A 22,939-nucleotide genomic window follows, 5' to 3' on the forward strand; every position below is an offset into this window, starting at 1 on the left:
ATGTTGGTATGTTACCTTAGCTAGGCTTTCAGCAGTAAAATAGAGCTGTCATTAAAGGGGTATTCCCAGGAGTTTACAAAATGAGCTTGGCAATAGGAAATTTAATAAAACTATTAAAAAAATAAAAATAAATACTCACCTGTTAAATCCCCCGCTGCTCCAGCACCAACAACTCTGGTGGTTATTGGTGTAGAGCCCTTTAACTTTGCTACTCCAATTTTTTTAAAAAGGTGTATAATAAAAACCCGATTTAAATAATACATTATTTCCGGATGATACATTCCCTTTAAATGAAAGGATGAACCTTAAAATCTAGGACCAAAAAAGGGATGTATACACCATATTTCATTAATGTTATCTATAGTCTAATTTGCTTAATCACGTTCACACAAAAATATGTAGTCTATGATTATCAGAGAGCATGTGTGAATCCCCCCCGAGGAAAACAAGCATACTGTACAGGAAGCATATCATATATAAAGCTGTGACCGCATATTAAAGGGAACCAGTTACCAGCATTTCAGCTATTGAACCCTCCTCACCCCTCTCTGGCCCCTGCTGCCAAAAGTTTATTCTGGTTATCCCCTCTCCTAAACTCCTCCTCCGACCACAAATAACTGTCTGCAAACATTTTGCGCCTTTTATGGTAATAATCCGGCAGTCTCGTTCATTCCTCTTCTTAGGCCCGCCCACCGACAAAAACTGTCCCGCCCTGAATTCCAAAATCTCGTCTGAGATAGCATGCATGCACCCGTCAAATACGGTCCAATACCCTTCCCTGCTTCGTCCAGGCCTCAAATCTAGTAACTGCGTATGCCGCTATAGAGCCCTGTTGTGCGCATGCACCAGGACAGTAGATCGATGACCAAGCGCGGGAATTTGTGTGCTGGGGGAAGGTGAGGAGCTGCCAATCAAAAGTAAGGAGGCGGGGTTAACTCGGAAAGGCTTAAGGAATGAAGATATGACTTTTTTATGCTCATTAGCATACAGCGCAGAAACACTAAAAAATGGAATACTAAAAAGGTACAGAGCCGACTTAGGAGACAATTTTAGGTTATATAAAAATTATTTTTCACCCACTTCCACCAGGTCCAGATATTGCTGGTTTAATTGGTGAAATGCTGGTGACAGGTTCCCTTTAAAGACAACAGTTCTGATTTTGTTAACGGAGTCCTCAACTGTGCAATACTTAAAGGAATGTTTAATTAAATAAATGGGGTTAAGCTGAAAGAGTAATATGTACATAGAGATTAATGACCGCACCAAGTCATTACAGACACCAGATGAACAAGTTATGCTTCCTGTCTAAGCTAATCCGGGACCTCCAAAAGGGGTTCTCCAGCATTTATGAATTGAGGTTATCTGTCCAACACTAAAAGTGCTGACATATTCTGCACCCTCTGTCTCAGGGTACTCCCTTAGTATGGAGAGAATAGTGGAGCCTTAAAAATACTGGCACTTTGTGCGCCAGTCTCAATAGGGTTCGTAAATTGTTGATGAATCTGTCGGAGTCTTAAAAAAAACTCCAGGTCAGACCTGATATTATTTCACTACGATTTAGAAAGGTGGCAGAAAACTGTGATAAATGAGTAGCGCTTGGCACAACTCTGATGCCCCGCTCACTTTTCCCACACATTCTTACTCATAAATATGGCATTCAGCCTAAAAGCTATATTTTTGTAGCTATTTATGCCAGTCTACATTAATAAATCTGACCCAATGTGTTTAAACATGGAGGGTTATGCTGAAAGAGCAGTACTTTCACATTTTTAAAGTAAAGTATCCCTGGGCCACAAACAAAGGTTTCCTACTTGTATATATAACGGATATACCATAAATGTTAATTGTTGGAAACTATTCGAAGTAGAAAAAAGTTGCTGTAATGGACTGATTCTGCTGTAGTTGCACTGGTTAATCCAAGGAATAGAACCCAGTTAATAAATTTGTGAGAAGTATTTTAGACAAATGGATTAAATGCCACATTGTTACTTATATTGCATAATCAATTCCTGCAGCAGCAAAAAATTATGTAGAAAAAAAAAAAGTTGTTTAAAAAAAGTTTATTGTTATGTTCCGTTTTGTCTTTTTCCCTGCTCGTTTTATCTGGAGTGGAGCCTAAAGGAAGAAGTCTGATTGAGTATTCTTCCAATCCAAGCGACAAACACCACGGAGAAACCCATTAGAAGTCAGCTGGGTGCGTCTGGCGTTGGTGGTATCCGTCGAATCCCCCTGCTCTTTTTCCAGCATATGATTCCTGTGCATAGTCCCCGGTTGTCTCGAAGATGAGCGAGTTTCTTCCGATCACTACAGTTGCGGCCAGAGGTGGGCTGTGTAGAACAGCTCTGTTCCTGCCGCTTGTATAGTGGGTACAGTGGCAATACCAACAAGATCATTATGATGGATAGATCTGTGATAGTGCAGTAAATAGCACCTGCCTGTGATAGATATATATATCTATATTTCACTGATCGTTAAAGGGTTAAAAGTAAGCCCATCAACTCCACGTTGTTTAACGAAACTTTAAAAACATCGGCAGTTAGGTTATGGCTACATTGGCTTACCGGATTTTTAGGCAGTTCCGGAAGGCAGAACATGCTGACAGAATGACAACTGCTCGTCAGCTTCTGAGAAGATAATCCAAAACCGGCAACCAAGATTATTATGACTTCTAGCGGATGATCGGATTGAGATATTATAACTAGGTATGAGGTATTGAGTAGAAAGGACACTATGCCCATTGATGTATGCACATTATTCACACAGGTTAGCATGAATGTGTTGATGTTGACTTTTTTTTTGGCTTATTTAACCCCCTTAACATTACTTTCATTCATACATGTGTGTTGGTTTTATACAGACACTACAATGTCAATATGTACAGTACAAAAGAAACAAAGAGGTATTTGTGTATTGAGGTTTGTGGTTAAGAAAGAATATAACCTTACACAGTAACCAGACACAAGGGTAGCCAGTATCTTTTGTAATTATATACTAGATATTCTTTTTCAGGCATCAATGGATTAGGGATCTACAAAATTCCGATAAATTGACGTGAAACCTTGGACTCCTGAATGTTAGGCCCATTTCACACGTGTTGGATTTCACACCAAAGTCGGTGTCAAATCTGACAACAATCTGCATCCCATGCGTGTAAACGTGGTTTCCACAACTCTGTTCACATGCTGCATAAAATTTCAGGACACAATTTTTTGTCCGTGCTGCAGAAAAAGAAAATCTGTGTGAATAAGTAGAACGCTGCGTAGTTCGTAGATTCTGCATGGAAAAGCCGTTGGATTTCCATTTACACAAACTGCACATCTGTGACAAAAATCCAATATGAGCCTCGGATTTATGCCATAAATACGTGTCAGATTTGCCAATGGGATCCATGGCACCTGTCGACACAGTGTAGCAAAAAAGTCTGTAATCTGCCATCAATAGACAAGCCATATGAAAACCACAAGAAACTTGTTTTCCCCACAGCTCTCCTGTTTTAGCTGAAGCTCGTTCAACCATTGAATTAGATAGCCGAATGCTCACTTCGTCATCAGCTATGTCCTCGACTCCACCTTAAAACATGCTCGGGTCAGCCAAGTGTGCATGTTTATTTGTATAGGGAGAGGGAATAGACTACTGCCCAACACCTCCAGTAGCAGTGCTCATCTCCCAGAGGAACAAAAGTTTAGGCATATTCAAATCTCACATTTGATCTTTTTTCCATAACTACAGATCTCGTGGAACTATTGGGCTGCAGAAACAGTAGAATGGGAAAACTTTGATAAAGAAAGTTACATTTGGCAGTCATGTCTCTCTGTATGATGCAAACATAATTAATGAGGAAAAAAGTAAAAAAATCTAGTTTAAAGGGGTTTTCTACTAACAGACCACCGGGTAGGTCATTAGCATATGATCGGTGCGTGTTCGACACCCAGACCCCGCATAGATCAGCTGCTCCGGCTGCGTGCGGGCACCGGATGTCATTGCACACTATGCAGTGCACCAAGCCGGAAACAGTTGGCCCCGTACATTGCATAGCGGACATGCTGCAGAAGTGCAACTCTGCTCCTATTGACTTGAATAGGAGCATAGCTGCGGCTCTGCCACTATTCCGTGACTGGAGCCAACTGCTTCCGGCATGGACGTCCGGTACCCGGAGGCAGCCAGAGCAGCTGATCGGTGCGGGGTCCGGGTGTTGGTCCCCCACCAATCATATACTGATGACCTATCCGGTGGTTGTCCGGTAGTGGGAAAACCCCTTTAAGACCACCCAATATCTATAAATATTGGACCAGTGACAGTTCAATGCCTTTTTAACCCCTTCCCGCAAAATCACGTACAGTTACGTCATGGGAGATGGACTGTTCCCGCATCTTGACGTAACTGTACGTCATGGAGATGAAGCTGGCTCAGGAGCTGAGCCAGCGACATCACCGCCGGGTGACAGCTGTATGTTACAGCTGGCACCCTGAGGTATCGGCCAGGACCGGAGCTAGCCTCCGATCCGACCGATTAACCCCTCACATGCTGCGTTGAATAGCGATCGCAGCATGTGAGGAGTTTATAGCCACCGGCGCCCCAGCAACATGATCGCTGGGTTGCCGGTGGCTGCAAAGGCGATCGGAGGGCTAATGCTTACCTCCCGGTCCGCCAGCAACGGAATCCTCCTATGCCCCGTCGTCGGCGGGGCCCAGGAGGCTTCCGGTACCATCGGCAAGATGGCGCCGGCTCAGCTTCCGGCTCAGAAGCTGAGCCGGCGTCATCAGCAGTGGGTGTCCTCTGTATGTTACAGCGGACACCCCGATCTATCGCCAGGAACCGGAGCTAGCTCCGATTCCTGGCATTAACCCCTTCGATGCAGCGATCCATTGTGATCGCTGCATCCTAGAGGTTTGTAGCAAATCGGCAGCCTTGCCACGCGATGGCAAGGCTGGCGACTGCTACCATGGCAACAGGAGCCCTAACAAAGGACTCCTGTCTGCCATTACGTAGGCTGATTAGGCCCCGCCCAGAGGCGGAGCCTGATCGGCTTGCTGTCAGTGAACAACTGACAGTTCTAATACATTGCACTACATAGGTAGTGCAATGTATTAGAACATCAAACAAACTGTTGGACCTTCATGTCCCCTAGTGGGACTAAAGAAAAGTGTCAAAAAAAGTGTCAAAAAAGTAAAAATAAAAGTTGTAAAAAATACAATAAAAGTTTCAAATAATAACACAAAACACAATCGCCCTTTTTCCCTTATCAAGTCATTTATTATTGAAAAAAATAATAAAGCCATACATATTTGGTATTGCCGCGTCCGTAACTACCTGAACTATAAAAATATGATGTTATTTATTCCGCACAGTGAACGCCGTAAAAAAAATAACTAAAAAATACTGACATAATTGCTATTTTTTGGTCACTTTGTCTTCCAAAAATTGAAATAAAAAGTGATCAAAAAGTCGCATGTACCTAAAAATGGTGTCTATAAAAACTATAACTCGTCTCGCTAAAAACAAGCCCTCATACAGCTCCGCCGACGAAAAATTTAAAACCGTTATGGCTCTCACAACTTGGCGACAGAAAAAATCCATTCTCTTTACAAAAGTTATTTTATTGTGCAAAAAGTTGTAAAACATAAAAAGTGCTATAAATTAGGTATCACCGGAATCGGACTGACCCGCAGAATAAAGGTAACATGTAATTTATAACACGTGGCGAACGCTGTATAAAAAGAACAAAAAAAATATGCCAGAATTGCTGTTTTTTGTCACCTTGCCACCCAAAAAAAAAAGGATAACAAGTGATCAAAAAGTCGCATGTACCCCAAAATGGTACCAATAATAACTACAGCTCGTCCCGCAAAAAAAACCAGCCCTCATACCACTACGTCTATGAAAAAATAAAATTAGTCAAGGCACCAATAAGCCAGGAAATAAAAATATGCAGTTGTGCCCGAGGGGAACATTTCTTCTGTTTCAAGTGGCGAATTATCAAGGCCCCTAAAATTAGGGATACAGGAAGGGGAGGGCCCAAACATATCTGCTGGAAGCGAGGGTGCCCGTATTATACCAGGACAACACTTCCCAGCAAAATTCCCCAAACTTCAAAGGTGCCGAGTGCGGACCAAAAGGGGGATAAGTAAAGACCATTGATTAGTGCGACACCGGCCTGTGCAGAAAGGATTGTGTCACAGCATAACACACATCTATGGATTATTATTTTTTATTTTTTTTACCCCACTATACCACCTGACTATGCCCCTTATATACTCCGCCCGCCTTACATGTACCCCGACATTATAAACGGAAACACCAGTAAGACTCCAAACAAAACTACTACCAAGCAAAATCCACGCTCCAAAAGCCAAATGGCTCTACCTCCCTTCTGAACCCTACAGTGTGCCCAAACAGCAGTTTACTTCCACATATATGGCATCGCCATACCCGGGAGAACCCTTTTAATAATTTTTGGGGTGTGTGTCTCCAGTGGCACAAGCTGGTTATTGGCATATCTATTGAAAAACCATTTTCACTCTGCAACATCACGTGCACACCAATTTCTGCCAATCACCTGTGGGGTTAATATGCTCACTACACCCCTAGGTGAATACCTTGAGGGGTGTAGTTTCCAAAATGGGGTCACTTCTGGGGGGGATCCACTGTTTTGGTCCCACAGGGACTTTGCAAATGCGATATAGCGCCCAGAAACCAATCCAGCAAAATCTGTACTCCAAAAGCCAAATGGCGCTCCTTCCCTTCTGTGCCCTACTCTGTGCCTAAACAGCAGTTTATGACCACATATGTGGTATTGTCATACACAGGAGAAGTTGCTTTACAAGTGTTGTGGTGCTCTTTTACATTTATTTGTTGAGAATATGAAAAATTTTCAGCTAAAACTACGTCTTATTGAAGAAAAAGGATTTTTTTTTATTTTCACTGCCCAATTCTAATAAAATCTATGAAACACCTGTGGGGTCAAAATGCTCACTACACCCCTAGATGAACTCCACAAGGGGTGTAGTTTTGTGAATGGAATCACTTTTGGGGAGTTTCCACTGTACTGACACCTTAGGAGCTTTGCAAAAGTGACATGGTGTCAAGAAACCAATCCAGCAAAATCTGTGCTCCAAAAGCCAAATGGCACTCCTTCTCTTCTGATCCTTGCCGTGTGCCCAAACAGCAGTTTATGACCACAAATGGGGTATTGCCGTACTCCAGAGAAGTTGCTTTACAAATGTTGGGGTTCTTTTATTCCTTTATTTGTTGAGAAAATGAAAAATGTTGAGCTAAAGCTACGTCTTATTGGAAAAAAATGATTTTTTTTATCTTCACTGCCCAATTCTAATAAAATCTATGAAACCCCTGTGGGTTCAAAATGCTCACTACACCCCTAGATGAATTCTTCAAGGGGTGTAGTTTCCTAAATGGAGTCACTTTTTTGGTGTTTTCACTGTTTTGGTCCCTTAGGGGCTTTGCAAATGCGACGTGGTCTCCGCAAACCATTCCTGCTAAATTTGAGCTCCAAAAGCCAAATGGCGCTCTTTCCCTTCTAAGCTCCGCCGTGTGTCCAAAAAGCCGTTTATGACCACATGCGGGGTATTGTTTTACTCGGGAGAAATTGCTTTACAAAAGTAGTGGTGCATTTTCTCCTTTTAGTCCTTGTGGAAATTAGAAAAAATTAGCTAAACCTACATTTTCTTTGAAAGAATGTAGATTTTCATTTTCACGGCCTACTTCCAATAATTTCTGCAAAAAACCTGCGGGGTCAAAATGCTCACTATACCCCTAGATAATTTCCTCAAGGGGTATAGTTTCCAAAATTGTGTCACTTTTGGGGGATTTCCACTGTTTTGGTGCCGCAAGAGCCTTTCAGATCCGACATGGAGCCTAAAATATTTTCTAATAAAAAGGAGGCCCCAAAATCCTCTAGGTGTTCCTTTGCTTCTGAGGCCGGTGCTTCAGTCTATAAGCCCCCTAGGGCCACATGTGGAATATTTCTAAAAACTGCAGAATCTGGGCAATAGATATTGAGTTGCGTTTCTCTGGTAAAACTTTCTGTGTTACAAAAAAAATAGATGAAAAATGAATTTCTGCAAAAAAAAAAAGAAATTTGAACATTTCACATCTAGTTTGCCTTAATTCCTGTGAAACATCTAAAGGGTTAAGAAACTTTCTAAATGCTGTTTTGAATACTTTGAGGGGTGAAGTTTTTAAAATGGGGTGACTTATCGAGGGTTTCTAATATATAAGGCCCTAAAATCCACTTCACAACTGAACTGGCCCCTGTAAAAATAGCCTTTTGAAATTTTCTTGAAAATGTGAGAAATTGCTGCTAAAGTTCTAAGCCTTGTGATGTCATAGAAAAATAAAAGGATGTTCAAAAAACGATGCCAATCTAAAGTAGACATATGGGTGATGTTAATTAGCAACAATTTTGTGTGGTATGACTGCCTGTCTTACAAGCTGATACATATAAATTTAGAAAAATGCAAATTTTTGCAATTTTTCGCTACATTTTGGTGTTTTTCACAATTAAATACTTAATGTATCGAGCAAATTTTGCCAGTAACATAAAGTCCAATATGTCACGAGAAAACAATCTCAGAATCGCTTGGATAGGTAAAAGCATTCCGGAGTTATTACCACATAAAGTGAAACATGTCAGATTTGAAAAAATCGGCTGTGTCCTGAAGGCCAAAACAGGCTGTGTCCTTAAGGGGTTAAATAGTTCATTAAGGAGGCTAAAGCAGATTCTTTCCACAGTATGCATCAGATGATTTAATTAAGCGTTGGATGTTACGTGACATCTTAACTTCTATAATTTTTTTCATTGTCACCAAGGCTGTGTTCACATTAGCGTTGCCCTTCCGTTAAGGGGTTCAGTCAGAGGTTTCCGTCGGGTTAACCCCTCAACGGAAAGACAAACTGAAACCTTAGCTTCCATTTCCCTCACCATTGATCACAATGGTGACGAAAACGTTGCTAAAGGATTCCGTTTGTCACCGTTGTTACAGGGTTCCGTTGTTTTGATTAAATGTTTTCAGTTTAGTGGTTAACCCGACGGAAACCTCCGATGGAAGCCCTCAACGGAAGGGCAACGCTGATGCAAACAGTCCCTAAAACATACTGATTAGGCCTTATGAAATTGGTTTGAATGTGTCTTATATAGTGCAATTAAACTGTGAACCCTACTGGGGTCAGGGACTAAGTGATTATAATGTATGTATAGTTCTAGTGCTGTAAACTTGTATTGTTTGTACTATAAGGCCTGATTTACACGAGCGTGTGCGTTTTGCGCGCGCAAAAAACGCTGCGTTTTGCGCGCGCAAAAAACGCTGCGTTTTGCACGCGCAAAAGGCATTTGACAGCTCCGTGTGTCATCTGTGTATGATGCGCGGCTGCGTGATTTTCGCGCAGCCGCCATCATAGAGATGAGGCTAGTCGACGCCCGTCACTGTCCAAGGTGCTGAAAGAGCTAACTGATCGGCAGTAACTCTTTCAGCACCCTCGACAGTGAGTTCCGAGCACAATATACACCAACCTGTGAATCCAAAAAAGACGTTCATACTTACCATGAACTTCCTGCTTCCTCCAGTCCGGTCTCCCGGCCGTTGCCTTGGTGAAGCGTCCCTCTCTTGTCATCCGGCCCCACCTCCCAGGATGACGCAGCAGTCCATGAGACCGCTGCAGCCTGTGATTGGCTGCAGGCTGTGCTTGGCCTGCGATTGGCTGCAGCTGTCACTTGGACTGAATTGTCATCCCGGTAAGTCAGAACCTCTTGTTTTTTTTACACGTATATGTATATTGTGATCGGAAGTCACTGTCCATGGTGCTGAACCAGTTTAACTCTTTCAGCACCCTCGACAGTGACTGTCTCCTGCCGTCGAACATTTTTTGCCGGGTTCGGTCAAAACGAGTTCGGCCGAACCCGGTGAAGTTCGGTGCGCTCATCTTTAATTTGACACTCCGTTTGGATGTTTGTAAACAGAAAAGCACGTGGTGCTTTTCTGTTTACATTCATCCTTTAGACAGCTCTTGCGCGAATCACGCAGTTCGCACGGAAGTGCTTCCGTGCGGCATGCGTGGTTTTCACGCACCCATTGACTTCAATGGGTGCGTGATGCGCGAAAAACGCACGATTATAGAACATGTCGTGAGTGTTACGCAACGCACTCGCGCTGCGCAAAATTCACGCATCGTCTACACTGCCCCATAGACTAATATAGGTGCGTACGACACGCGTGAAAAGCACGCGCGTATATTACGCTCGTGTAAATGAGGCCTAAGGCTGGGTTCACACGAGCATGTTACGTCCGTAATGGACGGAACGTATTTGAGCCGCAAGTCCCGGACCGAACACACTGCAGGGAGCCGGGCTCCTAGCATCATAGTTACGTACGATGCTAGGAGTCCCTGCCTCGCTGCAGGACAACTGTCCCGTAGTGTAATCATGTTTTCAGTACAGGACAGTAGTTCCACGGAGAGGCAGGGACTCCTAGCATCGTACATAAATATGGTGCTAGGAGCCCGGCTCCCTGCAGTGTGTTCGGTCCGGGGCTTGCGGCCGAAATATGTTCTGTCCATTATGAACGTAACATGCTCGTGTGAACCCAGCCTAAGACACATCCAAGTTTGGGCTATATAAAATAAGGACAATTTTAGATTGACTTCTCAGGTGGTCTTCGTAAGTGGAAGGGTTAACACCCCCAGCGCTGGAGGTCTAGGGTAGTGGAAGGGTTAATATTTGATTCAATGGTGGTCTTTGGTAACACTCGTTTCCTTGATACAAGAGATATACACTATCTGGTGTTCTAGTGTATATCTCATCCTCCCTGCATTAGGGTTTTGGGGGCACCACCAGACCCCCTGACTAAAAGACGCACACGCTTTTTAGCAAGATTTTTTTTTTTCTTATTAAAAACTGCTTCGTATAACCTAAAAAATATGGTATAAAATTAGAGAACAGGAAAATTATGAAAATTTTTAAAGGGGATTCCCATCTTAGGCCCCATTCACATCACGTTATTGCCCAACGTTTATTGTGTACGTCGGGAAAGCTCACAACGTACACGATAAACCTGTTCAAAGGGCTCTGTTATCCTAACAAAGACCAAAAGAGTTTCCTTTTGGCTTCTGTTGGGCTGGTTTTTGTCGGTATACCTTTTTATGATGGATGGAATAGTGTAGTAGACTACGCTATCCCATCCTTTGGGATCCCCCAAAAAAACATATATCACACGGTATATGTTTTTTAATATGGTAGCCTATGGGTGACAGATGCCACTGTATGGCATCCGTCACAGGTATACGTTAAAGGTTTACCTCAGGGAACTCCCTACATCACTGTCCATATATGGACAGTGACGTTGGGAGCTTATACAGCAGCGGGATCCTGGGGCAGAACTCTAGAAGATGCTCTGCCACAAGACTCTGGCCCTGGGAAAGCTCCTGATTTTACCGTCCATATGTGGACAGTGACTTCAGGAGTTTTCCCAGGGCTGATCCCCGAGCGCCTTATTCCACTGTATGGCATAAAGTTGGATTTGTTTGGGCCTTTCGTCAGAGGTATGCGTCAGGGGTCTTTCTAATGTATACGTCCAACAGAAGGCCTAATCGTGATATGAATGTGGCATTAGACATATTTATGGCATAGCCAGAGGATATGCCATAGGTGTCTGATAGATGTGGGTCACAACTCGGAGACCCGCACCTATATTGAGAACGGGGGTTAATAAAAAAAAAACACTTCGCCTGGTGCGGCGGCTGCAAGCTGCCAATTCCAGAAGAGGACTAGTAGAGGAAGGACAAGCGCTGCTCAGCTGTTTCCATAAGGCCGGATTTGCACGAGCGTGTGCATTTTTGCGCGCAAAAAGCGTGGCGTTTTGCGCAAGCAAAATATATTTAACAGCTCCGTGTGTCAGCCACGTTTGATGCGAGGCTGCGTGATTTTCGTGCAGCCGCCATCATTATGACTCTGTTTCTATGTTTGTAAACAGAAAAGCACATGGTGCTTTTCTGTTTCCAATCATAGTTTTGACTGCTGTTGCGCGAATCACGCGCGTCACACGGAAGTGCTTCCGTGTGCTGCGCATGATTTTCACGCACCCATTGACTTCAATGGGTGCGTGATGTGCGAACAACGCACAAATATAGGACATTCACGGACAGTCTGCACGGCCCCATAGACTAACATAGGTCCGTGCGAGGCGCGTGAAAATCACGCGCGTTGCACGGACGTATATCACGTTCGTCTGAATAAGCCCTTACTCTCAGGGTATGTTCACACGGCTTACTTTCGGCCATTTTTCAGGCCGAAAAGTCGGAAACAGAACGATGGGCAGTTTTTTTACGTGGCCGTTTTGAAAAAGCAAAAAAGAAGTGCATGTCACTTCTTGAGCCTTTTTGGAGCCGTTTTTCATTGACTCTATACAAAAACGGCCGTAAAAAAACGTTGAGAAACTTTTTCCCCTTGAAAACCGCTCCGTATTTTCAGACGTTTTTGGTTAAGCGTGTGAACATACCCTTATACAACAGAATGGAAAGCGACATGCACTGCCCTATCTTCACTAGTCCCCACCTGAAGTCTGCGGCTGTCACACGAGGTAAACGAGGGTCACGTTATAGGTACTGCATCTATAAGACTTTTATGGCATATCCTGAGGATATGCCATAAATGTCTAATATGGTAAATAAAGCCATATGGTGTATATGTAGTATTTCGGTACCCTTAGGGCTTGTCCTTACGTAGCGGAATTGCTGCGTATCTTCCGTCCGAAATTGCGGATGGAAAATACGCTGCAGAATACAGTAGTAGTATTTAACAAATCTCATCCACACGCTGCGTAAAAATTCCGTCCAGAAATTGACCTGTGGTGTGTATTTTTCGTACTGCAGCATGTCCATTCCTGCTGCGGAAAGTGACTGAATCGCTGCGTTTTTCAGAGGAGACGTCACCATCCCCCAACATTGAGAAAAACGCAGCAAAATCCACACCATTTTGTGCATTCAAAAACGCAGGAAATGGTGCGTTTTTTTCGCAGCGGAAAGTCTACTGCTTTCAACGGATTTGCTGCAGAAATTTTCTTCAGCAATTCCGTTACGTGTGGAGAAGCCCTCATAGTGGCTAAAATGTTTTATATCACAGCTGATAAGTGTTCTGACCAATGGAACTGATTTAAATTAATTAAAAATGGTTTTGTCAGCACAGACCCAAAGTTTATCTGAATTACGATCTCCTGCCCAGTTTTTTGTTACGTCAATACCTCTATATGATATAATGTTCTAGGCAGTTCTCATTTAAATATGCCTTGTCTATTACAACCATCTGAGAGAAATTAGTAGCTTGTTTCCTATAACAACCAATCAGAATTCACATTTCCAGGTTTTTTTTTTGTGCTGTTGAAAGCAAAATTGTGGTTGAACTCTTTTCCGTTGACCGTTCTTAATACATAATTCTCACATTTCCATGTGCGTTACAAACGGAGAACCCACGTCAAATGAATCCTAGGATAAAATTACCACAAGGGTTATTTGTCACTGACAAAACAAGAGATGTAAATGACGGCTATAGAAAAACTGCAAGGAACTTGTGTTCATTGGTGTCTATTTTCTGCATCTAAGAAGCTCGTGTGAACATACCCTAATAATCATTACATTTTGATATGCTAAATTAAAAATGTGCAGAAAATTCAGCCGTACCAACATACAAAGTACTCAACATTGAGAAAAAGTATTGTTTGAAACACAAAACTTTGTCAAAACAATAATGTAGAATAAAAAATGTATACATGGCGTCCTAACAGTTAACATACAAACAACCTCGATATGAACAGAATAAAGTAAGACATTTATGTTGGTACTAGTACAAAATGATTTCCTTTGTCAGTACAGTTCAATGTTAGGGCTTATTCAGACGAAACTTCAGTTTTTCACGTCCGAGTTTCCCCACGTTAGTCTGAATAAGCCCCTTAGGAGGATGCAAGTGAGGATAGAAATGGGAAAGGAGAAATCAAAAGCATATCGGTATCTAAGGAGGAAAAAATGTGGAGGGGATAGTACGCTAGCAAGGAGACTGCCAACAGTGAGTCTCAGAAGTGTGATCTGCTGGGTATTACTACTGGGTATCTTGATAAGGCTTCATGCCCACTTCAGTCTTTTTCTTCAGGGTGCTAGCCGTTTTTCTGACGGCTAGCACCCTGACCCATTCATTTCAATGGGGTCATGCACACTTCAGTTTTTTTGACGGTCCCGTTGCTCCGTTCCGACAAAAGTAGAGCATGTCCTACTTTGGTCCGAGATTCCGTGACCGTGAGGCCCATGCAAGTCAATGGGGCTAACAAAAAAACTGAAGGCACACGGAAGGCATCCGTGTGCCGTCAGTGTGTGACGAAGCCGTTGCCTAGCAACGGCCGAGCGGGCAGAAGTATATTAGAGATATTACACTAATCGGCAGCCACTTATCTCTATCCAGCACTGATAGAGAGAAGATGCTGCTGATAAAAATAAAATAAAAAGCAGTTCATACGTACCCCGGTCGTCTTAGTGACGAGTCCCTCTTCTTCCTCCAGTCCGACCTTCCTGTATGACGCGGCAGTCCATGTGGCCGCTGCAGCCTGTGATTGGCTGCAGAGGCGGTCACGTGGGATGAAGCGTCATCCCTGGAGGCAGGCCTTCTGACATCATCCAGAACGGCGCGACCACTTCTACAGCCTGTGATTGGCTGCAGCGGTGACATGGGATGAAACATCATCATCATCACCATGGGAACATTTGGCGCATTTTATGCACCAAAGAAATGATCGAGCGCTTCTTTTTTACGCAACATGTTTTTAAAAAAAGTTTGCGTAAAAAACTAACAGCTCGCTTTCCCATTGATGAAAATGGGAAGCATAATCAAGCGTTTGACGCTTTTTTTGCACGTATTTTGGGTGTGCTTTTTGCACGTTTTTTGGCACATAATTAGGACTCCTATTGACTGGGAACATTTGTCGTGTTTTACGTGCAGAGGAATTGACTCGACACCTTGATTTACACAATGCGTTTTTTAAAAACACATGTTGTATGTAGCAACCGCGCGCTTTACCAATTATTTAAATGAAAAGCGTAATCAAGAATTTTTATATGCAGTTTTTGGCACGTAAAATTTGCCAAAAAACAACGTCAAATACACACCGTGTGAACCTGTCAACTGAAAAGTCATTCACCACAGGGTCTTGACTTTCATCACTCTTAGGGTATGTTCACACGGCAGCGTCCGTTACGGCTGAAATTACGGTGCTGTGTGTGCCTAAGGCTGGATTCACACGAGGTCATTACGTCCGTAATTGACGGACGTATTTTGGCCACTAATCCCGAACCAAACACACTGCAGGGAGCCGGGCTCCTAGCATCATAGTTATGTACGACGCTAGGAGTCCCTGCCTCGCTGTCGGACAACTGTCCCGTACTGTAATCATGTTTTCCCTGCACTGTGTTCGGTCCGGGACTTGCGGCTGAAATACGCCCGTCAATTACGGACGTAATGACCTCGTGTGAATCCAGCCTTAGCCTTTTGGTGTGTCCTATAGCTTCTACCAGCTGCATTGTAAAAGCTCTCCCAAAATGGGAGCAGGACATTGCTTAGCAATTTGAAGACACCTTTTCCTGGCTTGTAGCCAAAAATAGGGAGTGGGGGGGGGGGGGTTGAGTCAGGGTGCTTTCCCTTCACCTTGCTGTAATTCTGGGACGTTTTACCTCTGGTGGCTAACATTGGAAAAAATTTCAAATTATTATTTCATTTTGAAAAAATACAGCAAAAAACTTAGAAAATATAATAAAAATAAGTAAGTAACTCACTTAAATTATTTTTTTAATTTGCAAAACATTCCCTTTAAGATTATTGGCGCAAAAAAAGTTGTCTAAAGTAAGCCAACCAAGAGATGGTTAAAGTTGGACAGAAGCGTCTAAAGATCCTCCAAATTTATCATCCAGCAATCTTCTAATTTTAAGTCTATATTTGAGACAGTACTAGTAAATCTTCCCCAATATGTCAGATTTGTGGTGGTAAAGGTTTTATTTGCTTGTCAGTGTTGTGTGCTTGTGTGGGGGTGCCAGCAGAAAGTGACGGAGTCATGACAAATTCTTGCAGCATTTACCCAGGTGAAGCTCTGGGCTGGGGAAACAGTATTTCTTTGTTCCTGTGGCATAGCTCCATTATGGACTTTTCTGCGATCATATTTAAATGAAGAGCAGAGATATGTCATGTGATCACCTATTTATGAGCTATCATGTTAACCACTTTAGTACCAGTTTGTTGACCTCCTGCACAAGCTGCAGATTTTGTTGCAGAAATGTCTGCAACTAAAAATCCGTTTCATTTATCTGAATGGGGTTGTTTCTACAGAAATTAATTATCAGCACATCAAGTTTAACGGCTGTAACTTTTTTCGTTTGGCTAGATTACCCAAATATTCTTGGTGTCTTTTTTTTGTGATACACCGATTTCTTACTTTTTTTTGCCTTTAAAAAATATAAAAATAAATGAGAAGTAAACCTTTTTTGACATTTTGATATACACATGTACAGTTTTCATTGCATAAGAGATCGTTGAGGACATTATAGCTATATATTTTTTATTTACTTTACTCTTTCCCACTGTAGGGCTCACAAGTTTTGTTATGTGATTGCTGGACCGAATACAATGAACAGCATTGCTGCTTACTGTATACACTGCGCTCATGTATGCCATGTATCTATTGATCTCTGACATTTGGCTGTCCCTTGAGCTTTAAAGAGGCTCTGTCACCAGATTTTGCAGCCCCTATCTGCTATTGCAGCAGATAGGCGCTGCAATGGAGATTACAGTAACGTTTTTTGTTTTTTTTAAAAACGAGCATTTTTGGCCAAGTTATGACCATTTTTATATTCATGCAAATGAGTCTTTCTAAAGTACAACTGGGCGTGTATTATGTGCGTACATCGGGACGTTTTTACTACTTTTACTAGCTGGGCGTTCTGACGAGAAGTATCATCCACTTCTCTTCACAACGCCCAGCTTCTGGCAGTGCAGACACAGCCGTGTTCTCAAGAGATCACGCTGTGACGTCACTCACTTCCTGCCCCAGGTCCTGCATCGTGTCGGACGAGCGAGGACACATCGGCACCAGAGGCTACAGTTGATTCTGCATCAGCGTTTGCAGGTAAGTAGCTACATCGACTTACCTGCAAACGCCGATGCTGCTGCAGAATCAACTGTAGCCTCTGGTGCCGATGTGTCCTCGCTCGTCCGACACGATGCAGGACCTGGGGCAGGAAGTGAGTGACGTCACAGCGTGATCACTCGAGAACACGCTGTGTGTCTGCACTGCCAGAAGCTGGGCGTTCTGAAGAGAAGTGGATGATGCTGATTCGTCAGCATCATACACTCCCATTCACAACGCCCAGCTAGTAAAAGAAGTAAAAACGCCCCGATGTACGCACATAATACACGCCCAGTTGGACTTTTACTTTAAACACGCCCAGTTGTACTTTAGAAAGACTCATTTGCATAAATATAAAAATGGTCATAACTTGGCCAAAAATGCTCGTTTAAAAAAAAACAAAAAACGTTACTCTTATCTACATTGCAGCGCCTATCTGCTGCAATAGGAGATAGGGGTTGCAAAATCTGGTGACAGAGCCTCTTTAAACACACACTATTTTTTCAGCATTTAAATGTAAAAAAAAGTAATGCATTTGAAGGCCCCATGCGCACGTATTTTTGCGGCCGCAATTCACCCGCAAATCTGCGGGTGAACTGTGGCCCCATTCATTTCAATGGGCCCATGCACACGACCGTGGTCTCCATGGTCCGTGCATTGCCCAGGAGCCTGGGCTGCAAAAAGAACAGACATGTCTTCTTACAGCCATGTTTTCTGGTCCAGGCTCATAGATATGAATGAACGTGATTTGCGGGCGGCCACGGGTGACACTCCGCTGCCGTCTGAGCTGCAAAGCACGGCCCGTGCACACCTCTATGGTCATGTGCATGAGACCTAAGCATTTTTCATGGTATTTTTTGTAGATTTTATTTTTTTTGCTAAGATTATACATGCATTTTTTGCGCTGTTTTTTTAAGTCTTCTACAGGAACCTATGGGAGAAATGCAAGAAAAAATGCCATACCCATGGCACTGATCCTAAAAATGCCACACAAACCAAAACGCTTTGTACGTAGTCTTCAATAATTTACCCAACAAAACGCCTTTAGCTGGATTCACACACAGCATTCAATCACAATTTCAGTGCTGTTTGTCACAACTTTCTTTTGTTTAAAAATGCTGTGGCCAGGTATAGTGAAATATGAAAAACACATGACCTAGAATAGATAGTGCTATGGTTTGAGGTGTTTTTAAGCCATTTTTAGGGTCAGCGGCTTTTATATAAATGCGGCATGCTCTAAGTATGGCATTTAGAAAAAAAAAATGCCTGTACAATATGACACCAAAAACACTTTACATTTTAAAAAAAAGTGTGTGTGAAGGCGCCATAGAATGGAATAATACATGCAGTTTGTGTGGCAAGCCAAACACATAGGAGGAGATATATAGTGTCAGTCTTCCCTTTAGAGGTTTCCACTCCTGCGTTTGGTTTAAAAAACTGCATGTGTGATTGCAGCCTTACCCCAACCCCCACTGACCAACAATCTTTACTGTGATGGAGTGAGAGGGGGGGGGGTGTTTATTTACTTCACCCATTTGGACATCTATGCAAGTGGCTCTGTATAGATATAGAGTCCTATGGAAATATCCCACACATACAGTCCATATAGAGCAACTAATAAATGGCATGTGTACTGAAAAAAAAAAAGTAAGTTATTTGTCACTCATGGACAGCGTTATTGCACAGAAAATATTAAATTGCATCTATACGTGTTCTTGCACTTTAGAAAGTAGGGTTTTCTGGGAGTAAAACATCGATGGGCTATACCAGAGGCATAACTTGAAGCTCCTGGGCACCAATGCGAAATCTATAACAGGGCCCCCACCTACCATATGTCATTTATAATACTGGTGTCTTCTTATGCTGCTGAGGGGCTTTTGGGTCCCCTCAGACCCCTGGGCCCGGGTGCGACTGCTACCTCTGCACCCCTATAGCTACGCCCACGTGCTATACATAGGGCAGGCCATCAACGTTTGATCACGGAGGAACCCGGGCATCAGAACAAGGTAAGCGCAGCGGCCCCTTGAATATGTATCCAGGCATAGCTGCAACTGTGCCTGGTACTGCAGCCGCATGCAAGTGAATTGGGCCGAGCTGCAGTGCCAATCACAGTTGCACATTTAGGCCTTATTCACACAAACGTGTTATATGATTTTCACGCGCGTTGCACGGACCTATGTTAGTGAATGGGGCCGTTCAGACTGTCAGTGATTTTCACGCAGCGTATGTGCGAGGCGTAAAACTCACGACATGTCCTATACTTGCCCGTGTTTCGCGCAGCACGCACGCATTGAAGTCAATGGGTGCGTGCAAATCAAGCATGGCAGACGGAAGCACTTCCGGGTGACGCGCGCGATTCGCACTACAGCTGGTAAAGAAGAGAAGGGAAACATAAAATCCCCTCCTTCTTTACTGTGTAGTCACATAAAAAGGGAGTGTCATAATGATGCCGGCTGCGTGAAAATCACGCAGCCACGCACCATATACATGTCACACTGAACTTTTGCGCGCGCAAAATGCAGCGTTTTTTGCCCGTGCAAAACGGACAGGTTCGTGTGAATAAGGCCTTAGGGTATGTTCACACGCAGAGTCAAAAACGTCTCAAAATACGGAGCTGTTTTCAAGAGAAAAAAAGCTCCTGATTTTCAGATGTTTTTTTGTGCCACTCGCGATTTTCGCAGTGTTTTTCGTGGCGGTTTTTATGGCCGTTTTTGGAGCTTTTTTCAATGGAGTCTATTAAAAACAGCTCCAAAAACGTCCCTAGAAGTGTCCTGCACTTCTTTTTCGCGGCCGTTTTTTTACGTGTAAAAAAACCCTGCGAAAAACGCTCCGTCGGAACAGAACGCCGTTTTCCCATTGAAATCAATGGGCAGATGTTTGGAGGCGTTCTGCATCCGATTTTTCGGGCGTTTACGGCAGAAAATAAGCCGTGTGAACATACCCTTATGGTAAGGCCACATGGTGCAGTCACGGTGCGTTTATGTTGCGTTTTTAAACTGCAGCAAGTCATTTTTCAATAGAAGTCAATGGTGAAATGTTTGTTATGGACAGACTGCTGCCATTATATTACAATGTGTTTTTTGTGCCGTTAACTGCATCTTCATAATGTCCGACCGCATGCGGTTTTCAAACGCAACAAAACCGCACTGTGTGTCCATAACCTCAGACAAGCCACTATAAATGGATAAACGCTGAATAGGATCTGGGGCCCTCATTGATCAAACAAGGATCTCCCTGCATCTACCCTAAGGATAGCCCATCAATGTTATAGTCCCAGAAAACCCCATTTTACAGAAGTCGCTATATGTAAACTATGTAGGCGCACCATGAGATGGCATATATGGCACCTTTAGAATAAATATACCTACAGGGCTCACTTGGCTCAGGGGCCCTAAAAAAGGAGTAAAAAAAAATAATAATTTATGAATGTTGAAAAATACAGAAAATGTGATAATCTGTCACCCAACATGTACCATTGACACTGTACTGGGTAAAGACAAGCGAGTGTTCTACCATTTCCAAATAAAAATGTTTCAGCCCGTTATACAATATATTGGGACTGGTAGTTCAACCTAAAATACTTAACCCCCTATGGCCAGTTTCCCTCGTCTCATTTGTATTCTATTGGTTATTGAATCTTTAGGTGACTAAATGCAGCATCAAGATATTCACTTAAAAATAATAAAAATGTATTGGTTCTAAAAAAAATAAAAAAATTGCCTGCTTCAGGTGTGGAATTTCTGGGGGCATTTTACACCCGTAGCCCACAATAATAACAAAAATACACCTAATACACAACTGCACTGTTTGCTGTTATATATCACATTGAAAAAATAAAAATAAAAGACCCTCTCCCTTTTTTTTTCAGTACCCCTTCTTTATATATTTGAAAATCCAAGAATTTACAAAAAAATAAAAAAAAGGTAAAACATAGCGTGAACGAGCGCTGGTAAGTGATTGTTCTGATTAAATTAACCGTTTATTTCCGGTTTTCCTAGGTACGGTTGCTTCAATGATCACACTCCTGAAACAAAGTTATTATTTATAGCACCTTAATGCACGAGTTTACATTATAAAGAATATGGATACTTTGTTGCGGTTTTTGTTGGTATACTTTGATGTCCAGTACATAGTGAGCAGTTCCTCCACAGCTTGTGCTAGTTATTCCTGGCCTGGATGCTTTCTAGAATATGTACACGTCTATTCGCCTAAAGGGGGAGGAGGAGCAGCAGACAGAAAAGTTTACTTTAGAGGTAGGATCTTTCCCTGACATTCCTTGCAGATAAGCGGATGTTAACGTAAAGAAAATCAGCAATAGTCGCCCAATATAAATGAGCAAGGCAAAAAAGATACAAATTAGACGGGTCTCCCGTGTATACACACAAATATTATCAATATCAATTATCAATAGACCAATGCTCAGTGTATTACATGAAGATCAATATAACAAACAAAACAATTGCAACTTCTATAACAAATATGTTTTACATTTAAAGTAAATTTGGATGCTACTTTTCATTGTAAAGAACACATCAAATCTGACTTGGAGAAGTGCAGTTTGCGCAGGATGGATGGGAGTTGTAGTTCCACAACACCTGGAGAGCTGTGCATGTGGCTCATCCTGTACATACCTTGCAGCTGTGCGGACAGGGACTCCTGGTGCTGCTGGTACTTGAGTGCCAACGATTCGGCTTTCTTCAGCTGCTTCTGTAACTCGTAGTTCACCGAAGCTCCGTAGATAAACGCAATGGCCACAGCTAGAAAGGCAAGAGCCTGGAATATCCTCTTCTGCCTTCTGGAGCACATACCGTTTCCCATACTCTCATGGGCTAAGCTGGAGGTTGAGCTCCTGCCTATTAAAAGTGTGCAGACGCTGGCACGGCTGGCATCTCGCAGTATGTGGCAGTGCTACCACGTACAGACAACTTTACTCGTTCACTTCACTTGGACTTGCCCGGGAATGCGGCGCTGGAAGCAGGGAATTAGCATGCTACTCCCCTATCCCACTGGTGCACGAAAAGTCACCCTCCCGTGTGTTTTTTTTCTTTTTTCCCTGCCACTCAGCGGCAGCACACAAAGGAAGGCTGGCTCCTAAGAAAACATCCCAGCAATGTGTACTGCTGCGGGCCTCCAGCTCTATCCCCTGGCTCTCGGCTTCCCTTTTTTTTTTTTCTTCTTTTTTTTTTTTTCTAATTGCTTTATTGAAATATAACAAAATGATCAACAGACATGAGTGCATCACAATCTTCCAGAACATAATAAAATGAATAAAGCACAGACACCCTAGTATAATGTATACAGACACCCTAGTATAATTTATTTACCAAACTTTACATAATGTTCAGGAAATACTGAAAGGGGTTTTATTCCATAATTAAAAACTTTCAAGAATAGCTTTTATATGGAGTACAATAAACCATACCATAAGGCTCGGGCTACACGGCGACTTTGGTAATTTCATTACTGCAATGCAGATAGCGTGACACTGCACTAACACAGTGATCTTTGGCCGTGCGACCTGTGTCCCGGCCTAAGTCACCGTGTGATCGGCGCTGTAATGTAGATAACAACAGTGGTTTTAATTTTGAAAAACAATAATTTTTGAGCAAGTTATGAACAATTTTAGATTTATGCTATATTGGAATCGGAAGTCACTGTCCAGGGTGCTGAACCAGTTTAACTCTTTCAGCACCCTGCACAGTGACTGTCTCCTGCCGGGTTCGGTCAAAACGAGTTCGGCCGAACCCGGTAAAGTTCGGTTCGCTCATGTCTAAGAC

The 22,939-nt window shown here is 42.8% G+C and overlaps 1 protein-coding gene across 5 annotated transcripts in view; it reads right to left on the minus strand.

Moving 5' to 3' along the window:
* GOLIM4 (golgi integral membrane protein 4) overlaps positions 1-22,310 on the minus strand; it is a 148,793-nt gene extending 126,483 nt beyond the window's left edge. For all 5 annotated transcript variants that reach the window (XM_075864037.1, XM_075864039.1, XM_075864038.1 and 2 more), the window contains exon 1: positions 21,794-22,310. In XM_075864037.1, the coding sequence (XP_075720152.1) occupies positions 21,794-21,980 (187 nt within the window). In that variant the 5' untranslated portion in view covers positions 21,981-22,310. The remainder of the gene's footprint in view (positions 1-21,793) is intronic.
* Between the last annotated feature and the right edge of the window lie 629 nt (positions 22,311-22,939).

The sequence above is a fragment of the Rhinoderma darwinii genome, chromosome 4 (genome assembly GCF_050947455.1).
Source record: "Rhinoderma darwinii isolate aRhiDar2 chromosome 4, aRhiDar2.hap1, whole genome shotgun sequence".
In the NCBI taxonomy this organism is placed as follows: Eukaryota; Metazoa; Chordata; class Amphibia; order Anura; family Rhinodermatidae; genus Rhinoderma; species Rhinoderma darwinii.